Raw genomic sequence first — 20,323 nt, 5'->3', positions numbered from 1 at the left:
GCCGGCAGTCCGCTAGCAGGAAACCTGCTTCCTTTGTGTGCGTACCCTTAGCCCTGCTACCTGCTTGATTTTAAAAACGCCCGCGAAATTCAAATTCACTTTTTTATTATAATGGGCAGTCTCGCACAGATTTTCCCAGGTCGTTGGAAATATGGTTGTGATGAATTTGTACTCCATACATTTTTTTGAAATAGAGTATTCATAATCTAAACAAGTTTTCTCAATCTACAAAAACCTTGTTGGAAGTCACATTCAACTTGAAAAACCCGAAGATGCACGATCTTGCGTTTGGCTCTCTCGTCTGTGAAAAGCTGGTTTGCCAACGTGAGTATTCGGGTATGTCCAGAAGGACGAGTGAATTGTAGGCTTCCTTTGCCGACCTCCGTAGCGTAGTTGGATGCACACCGGCTTACGGTGCGAGGGGTCCTGGGTTCGAGTCCCGGGTAAGGCATGGGTGTAACATATATATTCTGATATTTGATAATGACTCGAAATTGAGATTCACGCTGAATATGATGACCCTTTGGTTGTTGGCGAAAAGCTGTAGGCCACATAACAAATAAAAAAAAAATAAAAAAAAAAGTAGGCTTCCCTTCCCATCGCGGGAGCCAGGTGTTGTCTGAGTTCGCCATGTTTAAGTTCCTGAGTTTCCTATATTTATACATTTCAGTTTTAAATTAAAGTATAGTGCCAGTCAAATGGACCTTTATGAAATTTAAAGTTTTAGTGTAAGACCAGTCAAATGGACCCGGAAGAAGAATTTCTCATAACATTCTTTAGTCATGTATCCCAGCTCAATTTTGATAAAGCAAAAGAGCGTCTGGTAATTTTTTTAATGTTATTACCTATTGTAGGTGCTGTTTTGAAAATTGAATAATTCCGAAAATGGCATATTTGAGAACTAGAACCTATTGAATATCGCAGTTTTTTTTGTAAATATGTCGCAAACTAATTTAACTAACCTTAAAAAGGTTTTTGCAATATTTTTTTATGTAGCTAACGTAACCTAACCTAACGAACCGGTCATATGATTCTGAAATATTTTTTTTGTGGCTAACGTAACGTGACCAACAATTTATACAATTTAATAGTATTTTAAATGTGAATTTAACCTAACCCACAACTTAACAGTATTTTAAATGTAGCATTCTAACCTAACTACCATTAAAATCATATAACAGTTTTTCAGTGTAGTTAATTGAATACAACTAAAAATTACGTTATTTAACAGTATTTGAAATGTAGCCAACTGACTGTTAACCATTCGAACCATTTTACTGTACAGTAATTGTTCCGTATAATGTATCTAAGGTTATCCCTCGATATTAATGGCATCATCCTGTGGTACATGATGCTTGCTGTTTTAATTTATTATGTCAAATGATCATGGACATAACAGGCGCTGCCATGCTTACGGTCATCTTTGATATTTTATGAATAAAAAATCAGTAATGGCACTTAAGTGTATGAATGAAAAATAAGTTTTTATGGTGTACCAAGGACACATGCATGTCCAAGTGTAGCTCGCCATGTACTCCCTTCACATGCCCCGTCTGGTCAACTGCCAGCTGGCCGTCACCCAACAGGGAGACAGTTGCTGGTCACCAGCCAGAGCCGGTAGTTCGTCGAGCCATGTTTTTCAGTAGGCCTAATTCTTGTGCGCGGGAGCCCTGAAACTACGAGGACACTGTCTGCCCTAGGGCGCAGAAATATCACAATCCCTTAAAACTGTAACATTTAGCTTACAACGCATTAGATAAGCAATAAAATTAGTAGGTAGTACATTGTAGACTGGAAAAATGTTCAAACTCAAATGGCAAATTTAAAACTCTATCTTACGTAAATTTACTTCTTAAACAAGTACAGAAAATAAATGATAAATGTAAAGAATATGTTAGTTAACATGTGCACATATACTACAAAATGAATCTATGATCGCAAATACACAATAATTATGAAAGACATTACAATAAGTACCTTAATTATCAAGGGTGTTTAGTAGAGCCGTTGAATTTGGCGCGGGGGGGGGGGGGGGGAAGGGGGAATTCTGGGGCCTGGGCCCAAAGCACGCAACCCAAGTAAGTTAAAAAAATTTTTTCACATGCAATTGTTTATCCTGAGTGGATAGCAATTACAAGTCTATCGCTAATAAAATCCATTGGAAACTTATGTATTACATGCAAATCACCCTACAGTTATGGCCAGGGTAACATTTAGAAAATAGTTTTTTTTAAAAGTTAGGGTTTAAATAATTGTATATTAAGTAATGGGAAGAAGCACGAAAAAATTTATGTCCCTGGGCCCTTAGTCGACAGTCCTGGTGTTTAGAATTAATGCAACATTACAAAACTGGTATATATTTCAGAGAATACCTACATAGGAAAAAAACCTGAATACTCAAAAAACATGGCGTGTCAAATATTTGCAAAATTTAATATACCACAATACATATTATTTGACAATTCAAAGGGGTCTAGAAATAACAATTCATAATTAATACTAAAACCATGTAAATATAAGTGAACCCAATGGCTGCATTATGTACGTGGAAAAGTTATCTGGGCCTCTATGATCGGCAAAGAGCCTGAGGTGATCACATTATCACTGGAAAGAAATTTTCAGGAAATGTAATTATTGAAAATTTAAACAATTTGTGACTAAACATATGATAACACAGCTAAGGACAATCAGTCATGGGGAGGATACTCTACAGAGAAAACACAAATATATATAAAAAAAAAAGTAGCTGGAGACTTCCTAAACAATAATTTAAAAAAAAAATTTAGGTTTAAGAAACTAAAAGAAATTTAAATGACAAGAATGTACATTACATTTAAACACACTACCTAATGTTCACATATTGGTACGACAAAAATAATTACTTTGAAAATACAAAAATTAGGAAAATATTATTATTAACATCAGGCAATTACACAGAAAAAGCTACAACCAAAATGAGACAGATATAAGCTCTGGTTTGGGTTAGGAACAATCAGGGCCGCAACTAGGGGGGAGCAAGCGGGGCATACGCCCCGGGCGCAAAGCTGTGGGGGCGCCGAAATCGCTTGCTTTGTAATTCCTTCCTACTACAACTGGTAACTGGTAAAAAGTTTTTTTAACTTGCATGCCAGGAATGTCTAATCTGATTTACAATATAACGTCTCAACATATATTTAATAAACAAGTCTAGTGATTATACGGACTACTTTATGGACATAGTGGGTTCATGCATGGAAGGTACAGTAGCACAGAAACTGTTACATGTAGGTATGGAAGATGCTTAAATAGCACCATTTTTCCGTGGGTGGGCCCCCCCACCCCCAGCTTTATTGGTGTGGTATGTGCAAAAAAAAAGGGGGGGGGGGGGGGCCGCATGAATCCATTCATGCCCCGGGTGCCAGAGACTCTAGTTGCGGCCCTGGGAACAATAACAGTGCATATGCATCACAAAAACAAAAAGAAAGCAGATATACGGGGAGACTTGTGTGTTTTTCTTGCAGCAGCAAGGGTGATTTGTGTTGCTTGCAGGAGCAGCATTAAGGGTGATGTGTGTTGTTGCTTGCCGGAGAAGCAGCAAGGGTGATGTGTGTTGTTGCTTGCAGGAGAAGCAACGAGAGTGATGTGTGTAGCTTGCAGGAGAAGCAGTGAGGGTGATGTGTGTTGCTTGCAGGAGCAGCAGCAAGGTTGATGTGTGTTGCTTGCAGGAGAAGCAGCAAGGGTGATGTGCGTTGTGGCTTGCAGGAGAAGCAGTGAGGGTGATGTGTGTTTTTGCTAGCAGGAGAAGCAGCAAGGGTGATGTGTGTTTTTGCTTGCAGGAGAAGCAGCAAGGGTGATGTGTGTTGTTGCTTGCAGGAGAAGCAGCGAGGGTGATGTGTGTTTTTGCTTGCAGGAGAAGCAGCAAGGGTGATGTGTGTTGTTGCTTGCAGGAGAAGCAGTGAGGATGATGTGTGTTGCTTGCAGGAGCAGCAGCAAGGTTGATGTGTGTTGCTTGCAGGAGAAGCAGTGAGGGTGATGTGTGTTGTTGCTTGCAGGAGAAGCAGCGAGGGTGATGTGTGTTGCTTGCAGGAGAAGCAGCGAGGGTCATGTGTGTTGCTTGCAGGAGCAGCAGCAAGGTTGATGTGTGTTGCTTGCAGGAGAAGCAGCGAGGGTGATGTGTGTTGTTGCTTGCAGGAGAAGCAGCGAGGGTGATGTGTGTTGTTGCTTGCAGGAGAAGCAGCAAGGTTGATGTGTGTTGCTTGCAAGAGAAGCAGCAAGGGTGATGTGCGTTGTTGCTTGCAGGAGAAGCAGCAAGGGTGATGTGCGTTGTTGCTTGCAGGAGAAGCAGCGAGGGTGATGTGTGTTGTTGCTTGCAGGAGAAGCAGCGAGGGTGATGTGTGTTGCTTGCAGGAGCAGCAGCAAGGTTGATGTGTGTTGCTTGCAGGAGAAGCAGCAAGGGTGATGTGTGTTTCTTGCAGGAGAAGCAGTGAGGGTGATGTGTGTTGTTGCTTGCAGGAGAAGCAGCGAGGGTGATGTGTGTTGTTGCTTGCAGGAGAAGCAGCGAGGGTGATGTGTGTTGTTGCTTGCAGGAGAAGCAGCGAGGGTGATGTGTGTTGTTTGCAGGAGCAGCAGCAAGGTTGATGTGTGTTGCTTGCAGGAGAAGCAGCAAGGGTGATGTGTGTTGTTGCTTGCAGGAGAAGCAGCGAGGGTGATGTGTGTTGCTTGCAGGAGCAGCAGCAAGGTTGATGTGTGTTGCTTGCAGGAGAAGCAGCAAGGGTGATGTGTGTTTCTTGCAGGAGAAGCAGTGAGGGTGATGTGTGTTGTTGCTTGCAGGAGAAGCAGCGAGGGTGATGTGTGTTGCTTGCAGGAGAAGCAGCGAGGGTGATGTGTGTTGTTGCTTGCAGGAGAAGCAGCGAGGGTGATGTGTGTTGTTTGCAGGAGCAGCAGCAAGGTTGATGTGTGTTGCTTGCAGGAGAAGCAGTGAGGGTGATGTGTGTTGTTGCTTGCAGGAGAAGCAGCGAGGGTGATGTGTGTTGCTTGCAGGAGCAGCAGCAAGGTTGATGTGTGTTGCTTGCAGGAGAAGCAGCGAGGGTGATGTGTGTTGCTTGCAGGAGAAGCAGCAAGGTTGATGTGTGTTGCTTGCAGGAGAAGCAGCGAGGGTGATGTGTGTTGTTGCTTGCAGGAGAAGCAGCGAGGGTGATGTGTGTTGCTTGCAGGAGAAGCAGCGAGGGTGATGTGTGTTGCTTGCAGGAGAAGCAGCGAGGGTGATGTGTGTTGTTGCTTGCAGGAGAAGCAGCGAGGGTGATGTGTGTTGCTTTCAGGAGAAGCAGCGAGGGTGATGTGTGTTGCTTGCAGGAGAAGCAGCGAGGGTGATGTGTGTTGCTTGCAGGAGCAGCAGCAAGGTTGATGTGTGTTGCTTGCAGGAGAAGCAGCGAGGGTGATGTGTGTTGCTTGCAGGAGAAGCAGCGAGGGTGATGTGTGTTGGTTGCAGGAGAAGCAGCGAGGGTGATGTGTGTTGTTGCTTGCAGGAGAAGCAGCGAGGGTGATGTGTGTTGCTTGCAGGAGAAGCAGCGAGGGTCATGTGTGTTGCTTGCAGGAGCAGCAGCAAGGTTGATGTGTGTTGCTTGCAGGAGAAGCAGCGAGGGTGATGTGTGTTGTTGCTTGCAGGAGAAGCAGCGAGGGTGATGTGTGTTGTTGCTTGCAGGAGAAGCAGCAAGGGTGATGTGTGTTGCTTGCAGGAGAAGCAGCGAGGGTGATGTGTGTTGCTTGCAGGAGAAGCAGCGAGGGTGATGTGTGTTGCTTGCAGGAGAAGCAGCGAGGGTGATGTGTGTTGCTTGCAGGAGCAGCAGCAAGGTTGATGTGTGTTGCTTGCAGGAGCAGCAGCAAGGTTGATGTGTGTTGCTTGCAGGAGAAGCAGCGAGGGTGATGTGTGTTGTTGCTTGCAGGAGAAGCAGCGAGGGTGATGTGTGTTGCTTGCAGGAGAAGCAGCGAGGGTGTTGTGTGTTGCTTGCAGGAGAAGCAGCGAGGGTGATGTGTGTTGTTGCTTGCAGGAGCAGCAGCGAGGGTGATGTGTGTTGCTTGCAGGAGAAGCAGCAAGGGTGATGTGTGTTGCTTGCAGGAGCAGCAGCGAGTGGCACAGCCTCAGTCGGGACCATGGCACACGCTGGTAACACTGCTGCCTCAGTTGGCTGCTGCAGAGCGGTCATACATGGATCTGGGCTTCTTTCTTCCACGCAACAAGGGCTTCCTCCGGAAAGACGTATGTTCTGTTTTTCTGAGCTCTCCATTTCCTCATTTTACCGTGTAGATACTGTGAATTTTTAAATAATAGATTTCTGACCAATTTTATTATTTTAATATCCTTTTATTCTAAAAGTTTACTCTTGCTAGGGTTGGGGACAATAATGCCTGTACTTACGATATTAACCACAGGCAAGTCAGCTATAAATCTAGGGCACCATCTTGCTGCTGCAAGACACTATATGTCCACTTCACAATTACAAGAACTTCAACAATCAAATTTAACAAACAAGTATGTTTTACATTTTCAAGTACCCATTTCAATTACAAAATTTACATAATGTTAAATCCTTTAACAAACTCTGTGTGATATTATTTAAGAGGCCTGCCTAGTCAGGGGTGTATCTGTGTTAGTGAGTCGGTATGAAAAGTGTGACACTAGTTGTTGCTTCGAGAGTAGTATCACCTTTAAGTGCAAGGCTTTAAACTGCCGTGCAATCTTCTTCTTATGCAAAGGAAAATAATAAATTTGAATAGCAACCATAACATTAGGTGGCAGAGAAATTAAGATAAAGGTGTAATGCAAGGCCGTTGAGTATTATCAAGAATCTGTACTGGGCGTTTCATATCTAAATGTTATTCTGAAGACACACTTTTTAGCCCTTTTCACTCTCCTAAAAATGTAGTTTAAAAAATAAAATACAGAACAGAACTACTTATCTGCCCTTAGTGCATTCTTAAACACTTTTCATGAACAAGCACCTCTGATATCTTCAGCAGTTTTAAAATTGCCTGGACTCTTCTGAAGCTCTGCAACCACGTGTGTGCCCAGGTAGGCAAGGGCCTTAACTTAATCACTTAGCCATGCAGATGTCTTAACCTCCCTTTTAGATCTGTGTAGCTCAGTTTTCTGAATGTTTCATGCAAATAATGTCTACCCTGTGTGGACGGTACTCCTCACACTGTAGGCAGTTGTGTGTCAAGTCCTCTTATCATTGCAGATAACTCAATCCACCAAACAGATAACTTCGTTGTTTCACGACATTTGGTCATGCCCTGGTGTCCTTCATGAATTAATTCTACACTTATGCTGCAGCGAGGATGATTGAACACAAACCTACGATAAACACTTACCCTCAATAATAATTTAATGTTTTGACTGATACTTTATGTGTACTTCTACTGTCAGTTCAGCCCTTCCGGGCTTGCCTGTTTTCATTTACCTACTGTTCTAGCTTAATGCTCGCTGGACCCCTTCTCACTTGTTAGTTAAAAATAGTAGCTAGAAACTAGTCTGTGATAGTGTTTGTGGACTGCTTCCTGTGTCAATTCGTCTTTGTACTGTTTGTCTACAGAAACCATGGGATTACGTGCCAAAGAATCTGCAGCAATCAAATCTTTCTCTGGCACATGTTGAAATGAATTAACTATATCTCAACAATTGAATACAGAATTGCTGCAACCTAGGTGTTAAACTCATCTAGGGGTTCAGTATGTGAGGCCTGTAACAAAGGTTTATGGTCTGTTTCTAGCAGGGGTGAAATAGTGGGGATGGGGAGATGGTAATAAATATCCTTCCCTCCCAAAATAAAAAATAAAATAAAAAAATCTTATTATATCCAGAAACAAAAAAGAAAGAATTTGAAAGCAAACAGCAGGAGAAGTGGTTCTATCCCTCCCCTTCTCAAATTAATGTTTCCTACGCTCTGGGTTTATAGAATAAGTATATCCAGTAAATAGGCTACTGTGGTTTAGAATGATAGGTATACTTACTCCCCATGCAAGAACTAAGGTCTCTTTTTCTATTAGTGAGTAATGTTTCTCAACTGCCGAAGGTACACAGAAGCCGTATGCTATCTCCCGCCTTGAATTTCCGGACTGTTGCATGATGCAGCACCCTGGCCCAAATGAACTTGTATCTTCCTCAGAATTATACATGGTTGAAAACCTTGAGTCGAAATGTGGTAGGGTAGGTGTCTCTGAAAGCATAATTTATTTATTTATTTTTTCCAAAAGCCAGCCATTCTCTGTGCATTTCCCTAACACACTGAGCTTTTTTTTTTTTTGAGAAATAAAAAAAAAATAAGAGGCTCTAATATTTCATGGAACAGCCTGTGATGAAAAGTTTACCAATCACTGTACTTAACTGCTGATCCTCATTTTTAATGCATTGTTCTTGTGATAATATGCATTGTTCTTCTTCCTGGAAACTAACTATAACCAGGTTTTCCAAACTCCCCTAATATGGATGTTTTCAAGCCTGATATCACATACATTAATGCTAGCCTTTTACTACCTTTGGCCTGAAGTTGTAGCTTCAAACAACCTCCAACTGGTAGATCTTTATCATATGGCTCAGATATTCATTTGAGACACATTTCATTTTATTTATGGACTCATTCTATAAAAATCTCGGGAGGTACCAGTGTATCAAAAAACTCCAAATGGATTTTTGTTCTCATAGACTGAAGTCATCCACTTCTTGTACATAATGAGTTTGACGCCACTCCCGCTGCCTGTCTAAATTTTTAAATTGATTATTAAGGTTGAAAGTGATCTCAGGGGTTTTAACGGGGGTTCGGCCTCGTGGCTGCAGGCAGGAGCGCGTCGCTGTTCGAAACCTACCCGGGCTGTTCAGGCCACCCAGGACGCCTTATAAATAACTGGTAAACGATTTGACACGACACTGCATTTATTCAGAACCGATACACTTATTGGTCCAGGTACTGGCCGCTTCTGTTGTCTGACCGCTGCGACACGCGTATTTCTCTACGTAAACGGTATGCGCGACCAGGATAGGTTGCCAAGTGGTGTATACGGACTTATACAGTGGCCGATTATAAATGTAAATTGTGCGGCGGATAGCCACAGATCTCCTGTGCTGCAAGAACTTCTACAGGCAGTTGCGTTAACATGAAAAACAGCACATACAAACGGACGTTTCAAAGTTATTTGCAATCTAACCTATGGCGAAATATTGAGGTCCCGAAAAGTACGTAACCCAGTATGCTGGAATCATACACGTTACAGTCACTTTCTAATTGGAAATTACTCGGTTAGATTGCACATTACAAGTTACACATTTACAGACGATGAAAGTTATAAGGCGAAAGTTAACGAGTAAGAACTCGACACACGTTGCTAAAAGTCTTCGATGATAACAATTAAGTGGCTGTGAAGCCGAAACTGCGTAACTCAATTACGCTGTCCTTAATCTCTGGACACGAAATTACGTAGAAAATGTAAAGTTCCCTGTTGGGATAAAATTAATTAGTTACGAGTCGCACGAAATATTGTGCGACTGGGTGGGGTCGGCGCAGAGCTGGTAAAAGGATTTTAAAACTTACACTATTGCTGATATGTGGATGTAGCGCGAAAGTTGATGGCTCTGCGTTCGCGGAGCGTCCGACCCCTGCGAGCTCCCGACGGTAACTGAGTTCGAGACCGCCCTGCGGCCTCGCGCCTAAACGCGTGGAGCGCGGGAAAACAGCTCCGGCCAGTTTTGGGCTTAAAAGACATGTTACACAATATATGATTATAAAACAATTAGACATGATTTCCCTTAAATTAATTATGTTTTAAATTGTTATTAAATTAGTTGTTTTTGATTTGAACAGAATAATTACATATTTAATTCGGCGCATTGCCACACCCGGCCGGGCGCTGTTGTCGCTTTGGTGTTTGTCGCGGCGCACTTTTACACACTCGGCGGACATCACGCTCGGGCGTGTTTGATGCACTTAAGAGTAAGTGTTGTTGTGACATAACGGCCTGTGCGAACCAGAGGGAGCACCGGCGGTCGGCGTCAAGTTGACAATGGGCATTTGAGCGTTTGTGCAAACCTAACCTATAAAATTGACACCGCACTGCTGAACTGGCATCTGTTTGACGTGGTTAGTTGACAGGTTAGCCACATTCTGGAAAGTCAGAGAAAATGAGGAAAAAGTCAGGGAAGGTGGAATCGGTCACTGAAAGTTATAAAATTGACTAGAAATCCTAGAAAAGTCATTTCCCAGTGATGTAAATCGAGGGGACAATGTTGTGCTTCAGTTTGCCATCACCCATTGCTGAGGCAAGATTCTGTTTGAATAAAAAACATGGATTGAACTAGGCCAGCTATGGGAATGGTGGAGACTGAGAATTGCAAAATAGGTAAATTTTTTAAGAATCAACCGAGACTTAAGTTTTAAACTTCGATGAACTGGAATGAACAGAAAATCTTAGCGAACTCTGAAAAACTGGTCAAGAAATAACAAACTTTAACACTACAGAAATCTCAAAGGTAAATAAGGTGACAACCAAATACATTCTTCCTAGAATCATTCAACTAACAGGACTAGTTGATAAAGTGTTGCTTGATAATGCTCGCATGCTGTGCTGTGATAAGTCAGACTTATTCATCTTTCCTCAAAACATGAAGATTGAAGGACCTCCTGTGAGGGAGACATAATTGACAAGATTAAAGAAGGATATATTACTAATATTTTCCGGGAAGGAGGAACAAAATAGCGAAACAACCAAGATGGAATTACTTAATAATCTGGACCCACTGAAGGATAAATTACACATAAAAGGAATATGGAAGTTTTCTGTAGGAAGAATTTAATCAAGACTGAAGATACTGCCACCGTCAATAAGATAAGAAATGCAGAAAAGATCAATACTTTTGCACTACATTTTAAAAAACCCAAGGAAAAGGAGACCTCACATTATTTTCTATGATGTTCTGAGAGATCACGATGATGACGAAATTGTTGATATGATCTGTGTACAAAACTTTGAAGCAATAGACCTGACTAATGAAGAATTCATGAAGAACTGCATTTTACATATAAGAAAGGGACCAAAGGATAACAAAGAGAAGGTCCACATTGTAGTTGAATGTTCCTCTATGATCAGAAACCGGTTAATGGAGGAGAATTCCGTATATATTGGGTTTGCTTTGAAAAATAATATATCAGTCACAAGATGTTACAAGTTCCAATAGCATGGATATACCGCAGATATATACCATGGTTTGCTAACATGGATCACTTGTAGAGAACCTGGGCACAAATATGTTGAATGTCTGAAGAAGCAAGAAGGGAGAAACGTGGACTGTCTAAAATAAAAAATGACTGCATGACCACTTGGTCGATTTTCAAACTTATCCATCATATCAGAAAGCCTTAATATGAGAGCTTTATCATGTAGCCTATGAATAAGAGTCAAGATATTAGTATTGAGCAGCTAAAAATGCAGCAATCTGCTGTAGTGACTAGAAAACTACTTTTGGTTTCGAATTAAAAAAAAAACTTTGTTCTAGTTTTTATACAAGAGCCATATGTAGTCTGAGGTAGGGGAATAGGTGTTCATAGAAAAGTATATACTCAAGGAGATACTCTTAAAGCCGCTATATGGGTGAGAAATCCCACATATATAACAATGATACTTACTGGCTTATCCAGTAAACATCATATATGCCTTTTAATTGAACTTGTTGCCTGAAAACTATATTGTGGTTCATCATATTTTCAATTTTTGGAAGAAAAATAGATACTTTAAAATAAATTGCAAATAATAATGGATATGTTAAAATATGAAAGAGTGCTGATTTGTGCAGAAAAAAATGCAAAGTCCCAAATGTAGTATTCCCTGGCAATGGACCAAAAGGTGGATTTGGTAAATATATGTCATAGTCATTAATGAACCACGTAACAATGGCAACCTGTGTATCCCCAGCATGGAACTCTGAGACATTCTGAACTTGCACTTAAAAGCAGTTGTAGAACTTTTTATAATAAGAGCAATGTGCAAAATGAATAATGGTAAAAGGCAAACTAGAAACTCTACACTTAAGTGGCAAAGTCGATGGAATAACCCTACAAAGGAAAGTTGTACTTAAACGTTGATGCCAGATTTGAGGGAAAGATTAAATTATAAGTGGCTATGACAGAAGATATCAAGGGCTAATATGTTGAAGAATTCAGGAGGAAAAATTAGGATTATTACAACATCAACAGTATATTGGCTGACAAGAAAACTTTTATCTGGAAGAAGACAAGAGAGATGGGAAAGAAACTGACAATCATTGGTATAATGAAGAAAGACAAGATGGCAGAATAAAAATATGAAGAAGGTTGATAATTGAGGATGGAGATGGAAATAGAAAAGAGAAGATTGTAGAAGAAAGAAGAAGTGTATGGGAAGCGTTAGAACTTGAAGATAATTCGAGATATGGGCAAAGAATGAAGAAAGACAAGGTGGAAAAAATGAAGATGATAAATGTCTCCTAAGGATGAAGTCAGAAGTAAAAGCAAGATGAAGATTATAGAGGAAAGAAGAAATTTATGGGAAGCCTAAGAATTTAATGTGATCCGAGGTATGAGCAGAGACTAGAATACTTAAAAGAAAAATACTTTATGGAGAAAAATTTTGAAAAAAAATTATAGGAGATGAAGCGTAGAAAGAAGGTAGATATTGTGATTTAACTTGTGTGTGGCCAACTGTGGTTAATATGCTGCTTCTGTAGTATACGTTGGCTCCAAATTGTGGTAGCCACTCTCTAATTACTGGTGTGTTCTTGCGGGGTTTTGGGCGCCTACCCTCTTCGCAGTGGATATCAGGAACGCTACTACTGGATTGACTACCAGACTGATAATCCAGCTAGCACGTCACTGCACTGTGTTACTGTCCAGAGAGTAATTATTAAAAGGAAATTTGGTATTGTTGTGTAACTAGTGGAAATTTGCATTACTTAACTGACGTTTGTTATAAATGAAATAGTAATAACTGAAAAACATATTATTTTAATGGGTCCTTGAATATGGGCGTGAAGTTACTGTTAACATGTGATTAAGCGAGAACAACCAAAATAATATATTTTGTATGTTAATTTCTGTTTAAAACTAGATGTCGGTAATTAAATGCTATTGATGTCACTGGAACACATTGAATACCATGCCGGGTCTAGCTATACGCTGTCGGAGGCTTGAGGCTCTCTTCCCAGGACCTCCAGGTGGTCTGCTGCTACGCTGGAACACTGGACGCTGTAAGCTGTAATTGGCGAACTACAGAAGATCTGAGGTAGCCGGGTGTCTGGCTGAAGAATCGACTTCCCTCTCGTCCTAAAAAGTCTGGTTTAATTTGGATCTGTCTCACCAATCGTCGTGGCCGATCGCAGCTGGCGCTGACATCAGTCATCCGGAACCACTAAGGGGACGAAACGGGACAGACGCGGAAGTTGGCACTTGATGTCGCCGATACTCCCTATCTAAGACTTATTCAGTCTAGATACTATTCTCCCAACTCGTAGAATGGAGAATTCTAGATAGTACACGACCGCGGATGACGCGAATCTTCAATTCCTCGGGCGGCAACCAAGGCTTTGGTTCGCCCCAGCCCGAGAAACGTCTTCCCGCTGCAAGATGGCGATGGCGTCTCTCTTCCTTCCTCCTTATAACTATTTACTTTCAGTCCCTAACAACCAAGGAGCTATGGCTATCAGCAAACCGAATAGACTGCATAGTGAAATAAAACTTGGATGTTAGCGTGTAAGAGTGCTGAACTATGACCAAATGAATAAAGTTTCCAAAGAATAATGCTTAGAAGACCCTGAAGTTAAAAGTGTGTTGTCTCTGGCAATCAGATGTGTAATATCTGTTATACTTTGGTTGTCCTCTTTACAATAAAATAATTAAATACATAATATTGGCTCATGAAATATACAATTAATGTTACAATAATAATAATAATAATAATAATAATATAACTGTAAACAGTTGGACTGGTTACAATATGGATAATAACTTTATATGAAAAAAAAAGTTAGAAGGATATACACTACTGAAGAGTAGTATAAATAATAAATTAAATAGATGAAGTTGGAGTACAAAATCTTGTCTGATGAGAATAAATGTGACTTAAGATGATGAACAGCTATGAAAATGGACTTGATTATTTTAATCTAAGCATCATGGAAAGGTATGAGCGATAATGAACGAAATTTCTATGTGAGAAGCGTGATCCAAGATCAAGAAAAGAACAAGGATAATAGCAGTGATTAAAGAAGATGAATAAGGACTCAAGAGAATCAGATATTTTGAAGATTCCAACACTTTACCCCTAGTGTACCATAAAAGAGATCAGATCTAGGTGATGTCAGGAAGTGCCATAAATTTAGAATAATCTGTACCCTTGGTTGGCAGAGAGCGTGTGCACAAGCTAGCCGGACCAGACTTGGGCTGCTGTGGTGCTGCCTCTGAATCAAAGCTCCTGGGGAAAAAAAGAAGCACACATTGTAGAAGTGTGTACGTGGTCGATGCACAAGTGCAATGTTTCTGATTGAAAATCAGATGCTGAATTTAGGGTCTGCATTCTGATTTTATTTTACTAAGGGTTTTTTGTTTTGTGGAGAAGAAACGAACGTGACACTGTAAAAGAAAAAGAAAATCACCCAGTAAAGGCCAACTACCGTGTCATACCAGACACTGGGCTCGAGTGTGCCAACAGGACAGTGCAGTGTCTGCACTGAGATGTGGTACAGCGCTCCTGGTGGCTTGTTTCAGAACTCCCTTCGCTCCATCTACGATGCCAGCTGCACCGACTACCGTCGCCTGGAAGACGTGGCTCGGTCGACGGGGGCGGGGACCATCGCCACCGTGGCCAATCAGCTGTCCCAGTTCTGCATGGCTCGTGTGGAGCTGATTGACTTGTATCCTTACATTTCGCTCAGCCGGCAGTTCCGTGCGTGTTGAAGGTTCTCAGTTAGCTGTGGGAGGTGTGTGTGGGCGGGGAGAACAACGTTCGATCATGTTGCATCCTGCTCTTTGTAAACCAACCCAAAATGCTTGTGAATTTCATCAGTGTTTAAATTTAGCATATTACAGCAGTTAACTGAAACTTCATCATCCATGTAGCATTGATAACAATTGCTATTTTCATGTATATCTAATCTCTACCCATTATTTTGATACAATGAATGTTTGAAAAGTACACTATTGATAACATAGGTGTCTGCTTCACCTGTAGTTTCGGGTTTTTTGTTTTCAGTTGATCATTGGCTATCTAGGACACTGCCATCAGTGTGTAGAAGTGACTTTGAAATTCAATCAGTTGGGTTGACAGCCGTCAGCGGGTGCACCCCGGGACTTGCCACGGCTCACGAGTAGCGGGTTGAATGCTGTAAGCAGTGTGCGCTCCTTAGCGCTCCGGCAGCTACGAGAGGATGTACGTGACGAGCTGCGGGAAGCAGCTCTGCTACCAGGAGCTGAGCACGCACATCGAGGACCTGGCAGCCAAGCACGCCATGTCCTTCAGCCACATGACGCTCACCTCGGTGAAGGCCACCTTCAGGTAGCGTGAGGAGCGTGGCCGGGACCCGGGGGACAGGGGGACGTAGGGGATTGCAGCGCGTGCCGTGTGTCTGCGCAGCCTGGAGTGCGAGGTGCTGGTGCACCTGCTGCGTGCCCAGCTGGAGACGCAGCACTGGCGCTTCCTGCACGCCCTCATGCAGCTGCACGGCGCTCACACCAGGGTCGCAGCGTGGGAGCGCTCCCTGCACAGCAAGGAGGTGAGGCCCTGCTCCATGCCACGGCGGGCACAACATGTGGGACAAGCACAAAACAAATACAGTAACAGAACAAAAACTAGAACAAAACAATTATAAGAACACAAAAAAATAGTAGGCCAAAACAAAGACAAGACAATACAACATAGAAATATCCATATGAATGCTTAAATTCTAATGCTTAAATTCTAAAATTCTATTCTTAAATTGTGGATTCAATGCACTTCTCTCGGATTGTATAAATAAGTACAATTAATGATTACAAAATAAGGGTATAATGATTTGAACTGTCGTATTTAAGTATAGGAACGTCAGTACACTAGTACACTACAGTATAATACTGCAATAGACACTATATGGATTATCAGAAATGAAGAATGTTGAACATTTAACATGTTTAAAATTACCATCTCATAATTAAAAAAAAAAAAAAAGAACAAGTATTGTAAAGGAAATTTTTATTTTTGTTTCGATAATGTATTACTAACATACTATCTATTGGACTAATAGATAGATCTGTAACATAGTTTACTGATTTCTCTTTTCTGAGTTAAACTTGAATTTAAAATTAACGATAGTCATATCATGAAAATATTATTTGTCTCTGGTCTGTTCTTGGGTAGGGTAGGGTAGCCAGCTCCTATGAGTGTCGGCCCCATTCCGTCCGTGTACACCCTGCCTCAGGCGGGAAACTACTTGTCGATTTTCATTTTCATTTTTGTCTCTAATGAATGAACTATACTTCTTTACTTAGTTTATCCCACATAATACAATTTTAAATGCAGTTACGTGATAAAAAGATTTCTGAAGATACTTTCTTTAGTTTGACTTCAAACTACCTTAATTAACATTTCTCAATTAAAAAAGAACTGTGAATAAGTTTTAAGATAATAAATAAACTAATACTAATCACATACATTTAACACTTGACAAACAAAATTGGTTTACAATCAGTTAAAGTTTTAGATTATTAAACAATCAAAGTAAAATTGTGTTGTAAAAATATTATTAGTGGCAAACAAATCAGTAATTTAAAATCTCATCAGTTATACCTCTGAGGGAGCAAAAGTGAACTTTATTTAAAATTTTATGAAAATTCAATGGAAACAACCTTAGAGTTATTCTACCAAATAACTAATTGCAAAACCGAAATAAGCAATTACAATGGCATTGTTAACACACTTTCACATACCTTGATATTTCCTATCTGACATACCAAACATGTAATTTGGTTTAGTAAAATAAGTCCTTGATATATTCCTTTATCTGCAGTTGAGCACTTACGTTCAGTAAACAGAATGTAGAATTACGTGTTGTGTTTGATTCTCCTCCGCTAGAAGACAAAATATCTGCATCTAATTCTTGTCCCAATGAGTAGCAAACTTCGTAGAGTAGATAAAGTTTGGAAATCTTGTAAAATCTTTTATTAGTTCAGCATACAGTTCAATAATCTTGTCATGTCGCATTTCAAACTGCTATACGACACACAATTTTTCATCAATCAAACAAATTCTCTAGTAGTCTCAGCAGTGAATTACATAGTAATATAATTGATTAAGTCCTCTACTTATAAATTCACTTAAGACAATTTGTTGACGTAATACCTCACTTCAACTCCACATAAACTGGTGTACTTGTCTATATAAATTATAGACATCATTCGTCGAAAATCGATTCATCTTCCTCGTAGGTTGACTTATTTATCCTTCTGAATAAGATTGATATTAATTTTGATTACACTAAATCTCACAAAACTTTTCAAATTTGTAGAAGGTCTTCACTCACATGATTGTACTTCCACTGAAGGTTCCAAACAGTGGGTGTGGAAATACTAGCTTCTGTCTTCTAGATTTGATAGCCAATCAAATTTGCCCTTAACATAGTTGAAAATTTACTAGAAAATATTATTTTAGTAAATTACAACACAATTTTCTCAATATAAACAATGCCATTTCATTCGCAGACAAAATTTAGTTGTTAGGAAGAATCATTTTTTCTTGATATTATTTAAATAAATAATAATGTATAAATCTGTAATTAAGTAATTTACAAAGCAGCCATTGGCTGTAAACAAACTTACAAAATCAAAGATATTAAATGAAACTAAAAAATCACAAATTAAATTAAAGCATTCATAGAGGCAACGTTGGAATTGCAGAGAGTAACTTTGGAAGAAAAATGTTAAAACATCAAATTAGCAATTCCTTTCCTTTAATCGCCTGACTTTAGGAAGAATATTCCTTACAATAGTCTTGTTTTCATGTGGCTGATGCCGATAATAAACAGCATACCACTGATGTTAACGTTAAAATCCTTTCACACTCTGAGCAGTTGTAAATTAAAGTGCAGTAAAATTACATGTGGATTATGCGTAACAAATTAAAATCAGGCTTTTAGAGCATATGCTAGATTAATGTCAAAATTTGCTATTGTCTGTTGCTGCGTGGAGCATGAGGACAGGGGCACATCAGACGGCAGCACCCATCTCTCTGTGACTGACTGTCCCGTTGAGTGTGGGATGCATGCTCGTCTATCAAGGGTCTATCAAGGGCAGCAATGCACAGTGCATTTGCAGGTCGTGCAGAAGAGGCCTGTGCATGACGTGACGGAGTGTTCATAAGAGTGACTTTCCTGTGTTTTTTCACCACTGTAGGCAAAAAAAAAAGTCAACACAGTAGCTAGGGAATTCTCTCAGATGGCAGAAGTTACCAATTTAAACGTCAGTGGCATTTTAATGTGAAAACAATATAAACTGTGATAGAGAATCTATGAAAATATGTAACCTAAGACATAGAATACTTGCTGAACTATGTTAAAATGTTATGAGTGCTTTTACACAAGTGCCCAGTCTCTCTGCCTGCACATAAGCTTCTCTTCTTGAGTCTGCCTTCTTACGCCACTGGATGGTTGTGCATGTTTTCAACATTTCATGTTAGTAACCAAAAATCATCAATACATTTTTATGCGGTAAGCACATGTACGTACTTTGTTGTTTCTGCAAGTATATAGAGATGTTGTTGAGCTTTATGACATGAACTTAAAATGGTTGTAGTTCTTTCTGTTGTGCAAGTTGCTATCAGCTTGTAGAATATAAAATACTAGTTAGTTGTAAGGCACCTGTTGAAAAATGATGACTGTGACAAACACTTTAATACACACAAAATATTTATTGAAAATTCAATTTTATTTAATGTTGTGCGGGAGGGTAATAGTTCATGTGGTTGTTGGCAGTCGTGGACGCTGGGGTTCGGAGCAACGTTCCTGAAGACTAGCCAGCTGCCCGGACTGTTCCAGTGGCTGCTGAAGCTGAAGGCAGCACTGGTGGCCAAGTTCTCTCTGTATTTCTACTGCACGCTCGCCATGCAGACAGTTGCCCCCGAGATGAAGGCCTTGTGCTCCAGGCTCAGCTGCGACTACTACCACAAGTGCGTAGCCTTCTGTGTCTCTTTGCCACTAGCCAGCGCCCAGACTGTTCTAGTTGTTACGATTCAGGTCCGCCCGGCGATCACCGAACACGATCACCACTGCAAACAGCAAACAAAATGTTGTGAATTTTTAGGTACGGTAAACTCTTTGTTATCAGTGTTAGTTGAGACCTACCGATGCCCGTATGATTGAAAAACCTGTAGAAAAAACCCAGATAATCCGTTTTACAGCAAGGGTTGCCTTCGGAATTCGGGTCACACCTAATATTTTCTTCCCTCAGTTTATTAGACCGTAAACAATATGACACTGTCTCGTCATGTGGTCTTTCTCTGTCTTGGTGGTCGGGCCTTACTCCAGTCTGCCTATACATTATTTGCTTAGTATCAGCTGTAAATACAGCATGGTGACACCGAAACCGCAAGATGTCTTGCAGATCGTTTTGAAGTTTGGGCTCAGTTAACAACACATCATAAAGACTGGTGCCACAACCAGCCTTAGCAGAGGCATTTAAAACAACACACAACTTTGTGATGGAACTATCAGGTTTGAGCACACAGTGATATAGTATGTAATAAGAGGATGACCGGTTAGTATGTGGTTCTCGAAACACCTCTGTGTGACCCCAGGTCAGGTAATTTTCCATGAATTGTACATACATTTGTTTGAGTTGAGGGTCACGCTGCATCCTCCGCTCCATTCTGTTTAGGCAGTATACTGCCTGCGTACGGGACTCTCCAAACACTAGTTCAGGGCCTGCAAACGGCAAGGTGACAAATCACGACTGACAGTCGTGGTGTACTGTCTCTGACAGTCTGCATCTTCTGGTGAACTACATGTTACCCTGGGGAGTTGTTCCAGCTCCCAGAACTGTTTAAGTAATGCATCTAGTGGTGGTACAGCAGCATGAAGCAAGAGACAAAAAGAGGTAACTGAAGCTGACGACGTGCTAAAACACATGCCAAACACCGAGCTCATGGCAACGGGAGACCCAACATTCGCTTCAAGTGTTTGGCCCAACACTGCATAGGGATACACATCAGCACCAAGCAACATATCAATAGGTCTCCTGGGGTGGCAAGTGTAGGGTCAGCAAGGTGTAAATCTTCAGTGCTCCGATCCATAAAGGTGACAAGA

General features: G+C 40.8%; 1 protein-coding gene and 1 long non-coding RNA gene across 3 annotated transcripts in view; one reads left to right on the top strand and one right to left on the bottom strand.

Moving 5' to 3' along the window:
• Positions 1-388: 388 nt before the first annotated feature.
• Positions 389-20,323, top strand: part of LOC134542669 (KICSTOR subunit 2-like) — a 37,963-nt gene continuing 18,028 nt past the window's right edge. The window contains exons 1-6 of one of the 2 annotated variants that reach the window (XM_063387106.1): positions 389-823; positions 6,095-6,235; positions 14,763-14,908; positions 15,412-15,549; positions 15,628-15,766; positions 18,995-19,188. In XM_063387106.1, the coding sequence (XP_063243176.1) occupies positions 743-823; positions 6,095-6,235; positions 14,763-14,908; positions 15,412-15,549; positions 15,628-15,766; positions 18,995-19,188 (839 nt within the window). In that variant the 5' untranslated portion in view covers positions 389-742. The remainder of the gene's footprint in view (positions 824-6,094; positions 6,236-14,762; positions 14,909-15,411; positions 15,550-15,627; positions 15,767-18,994; positions 19,189-20,323) is intronic. The other variant, XM_063387107.1, reaches the window with a different exon arrangement.
• Positions 18,911-20,039, bottom strand: LOC134542670 (uncharacterized). Its single transcript, XR_010076842.1, has 2 exons — positions 19,846-20,039; positions 18,911-19,287 (listed from the first exon to the last, which is right to left on the bottom strand). It is a non-coding gene; the product is annotated as an uncharacterized LOC134542670 (long non-coding RNA).

Source organism: Bacillus rossius, assembly GCF_032445375.1.
Source record: "Bacillus rossius redtenbacheri isolate Brsri chromosome 9 unlocalized genomic scaffold, Brsri_v3 Brsri_v3_scf9_1, whole genome shotgun sequence".
Taxonomy (NCBI): Eukaryota; Metazoa; Arthropoda; class Insecta; order Phasmatodea; family Bacillidae; genus Bacillus; species Bacillus rossius.
Note: the sequence above shows the minus strand (reverse complement) of the source record. Positions and strands in the feature narration are given on the sequence as shown.